Source organism: Sinocyclocheilus anshuiensis, unplaced genomic scaffold (genome assembly GCF_001515605.1).
Source record: "Sinocyclocheilus anshuiensis isolate Anshui unplaced genomic scaffold, SAMN03320099.WGS_v1.1 C32828813, whole genome shotgun sequence".
NCBI classification, from domain to species: domain Eukaryota; kingdom Metazoa; phylum Chordata; class Actinopteri; order Cypriniformes; family Cyprinidae; genus Sinocyclocheilus; species Sinocyclocheilus anshuiensis.
This window is the reverse complement of record NW_015620355.1, coordinates 322-1,543: the sequence shown is the minus strand read 5'-3', so window position 1 is coordinate 1,543 and position 1,222 is coordinate 322. Positions and strand designations below refer to the sequence as shown.

Genomic DNA, 1,222 nt, shown 5'->3' with positions numbered 1-1,222 from the left:
TGCAGTGTTGGGGTGCCTCCAGGACCAGGATTGGGAACCACTGCTCTAAACCACTGGACTTCGAGTAATAAAATACAGTGAAAACATCTCTAGATCACTAAGAACCACCTAGCACTGTGAGTTTTGGACGGGCAAGCGTCACTCACATTTTCTTAACAAAATTGAAAGCAGTTTAATAGTTTTATCACTCAATTATGTCAATCTGTGTTGAAGGTCAGATGTCAGATATGGCTCAGGAAACTGAACAGGAATTAGCACAAGCAAGTGAGAAGAACACACACACACATACACAATTAAATAAGTGTCCCAGTATCTGCCATGTTTCCCCTCTGGGTTTAGAGCGAGGGGTTCAGTGGCGCTCCACTCCAGACCCTGAGCAGCGCTCTGCTCTGACCACTGCAGGCGAGCATTCAGTGTCAATTACTTTATGCTTATACTTTATATTACTATTCATATACAGTATATATGCCATTAATGAGAAATCATTTTAAATCCAGGAGTCACAGTGCCTCCATTTTGGGCAACAATCCTTCTGAACTCTGACCCGAATGGAAACCGTTCTGTCAGGCGACCCGCAGGTGAGAAGGAGAGACGATTGAGGCTTCATCTGAGTGTTTTGAAGACTGAATTTGTTTTGTGTTTTACTCTGCAGACTCTTTAAAGACCTGTGAACACGAGCGAATGTCTGTGCTCACTGAAGCGGCCATTCAAGGCTCAGAAGAGCGTTTTGTCCCAGAATGCAGTGCAGATGGGAGGTACAGAGCCGTTCAGTGTCACAGCAGCACAGGATACTGCTGGTGCGTGAGAGTGGATTCAGGGTGGCCCGTCCCGCGCACTTCAGCCAGGTAGGGAGGTTGTGTGTCTGTGTGTGTATTAGTGAGTGTAGAAAACTCTACATGATTCTGAACTGTGTGCAGGAACCAACTGCCTGACTGCAGCGCTCAGGAAACACACACGCTCATCATCAACAACAGCTACACACACACTCCTCTCTCAGGTCAGTATTAGAGAAGTGACATGCAGAATGGGAAGAATGTCAAAGCAACAAATCCTGTAGAGGGAAAACATGCATTTACCCTTTTAAATCTAGACATGACCAAGTTGTTTATACAAGGTATCATATAGACCATATGTGGAAGCTTGAGTAAAAAAATAAAAAGTCAATTTTAAAGGTAATCTCTTACCAATCAGAATATTTATCTCAAAATTTGGACTTTTTCCT

General features: G+C 43.8%; 1 protein-coding gene across 1 annotated transcript; it reads left to right on the top strand.

The window, feature by feature from the left end:
* The first annotated feature begins 194 nt into the window (after nt 1-194).
* Nucleotides 195-1,008, top strand: LOC107683031 (SPARC-related modular calcium-binding protein 1-like). The gene is made up of 5 exons (XM_016479125.1): nt 195-264; nt 340-402; nt 498-578; nt 653-845; nt 918-1,008. Exons 1-5 carry the CDS (start codon nt 195-197, stop codon nt 1,006-1,008), a joined length of 498 nt encoding a protein of 165 aa, XP_016334611.1.
* Nucleotides 1,009-1,222: the final 214 nt, after the last annotated feature.

Bases quoted from the DNA above. Each gene is read 5' to 3' on its own strand.
- LOC107683031 (XM_016479125.1), top strand. From the start codon at position 195: ATGTCAATCTGTGTTGAAGGTCAGATGTCAGATATGGCTCAGGAAACT. The intron at 265-339 runs GTGAGAAGAACA...CTCTGGGTTTAG, and splicing joins ACAGGAATTAGCACAAGCAA to AGCGAGGGGTTCAGTGGCGC. The intron at 403-497 runs GCGAGCATTCAG...TTTTAAATCCAG, and splicing joins CTCTGCTCTGACCACTGCAG to GAGTCACAGTGCCTCCATTT.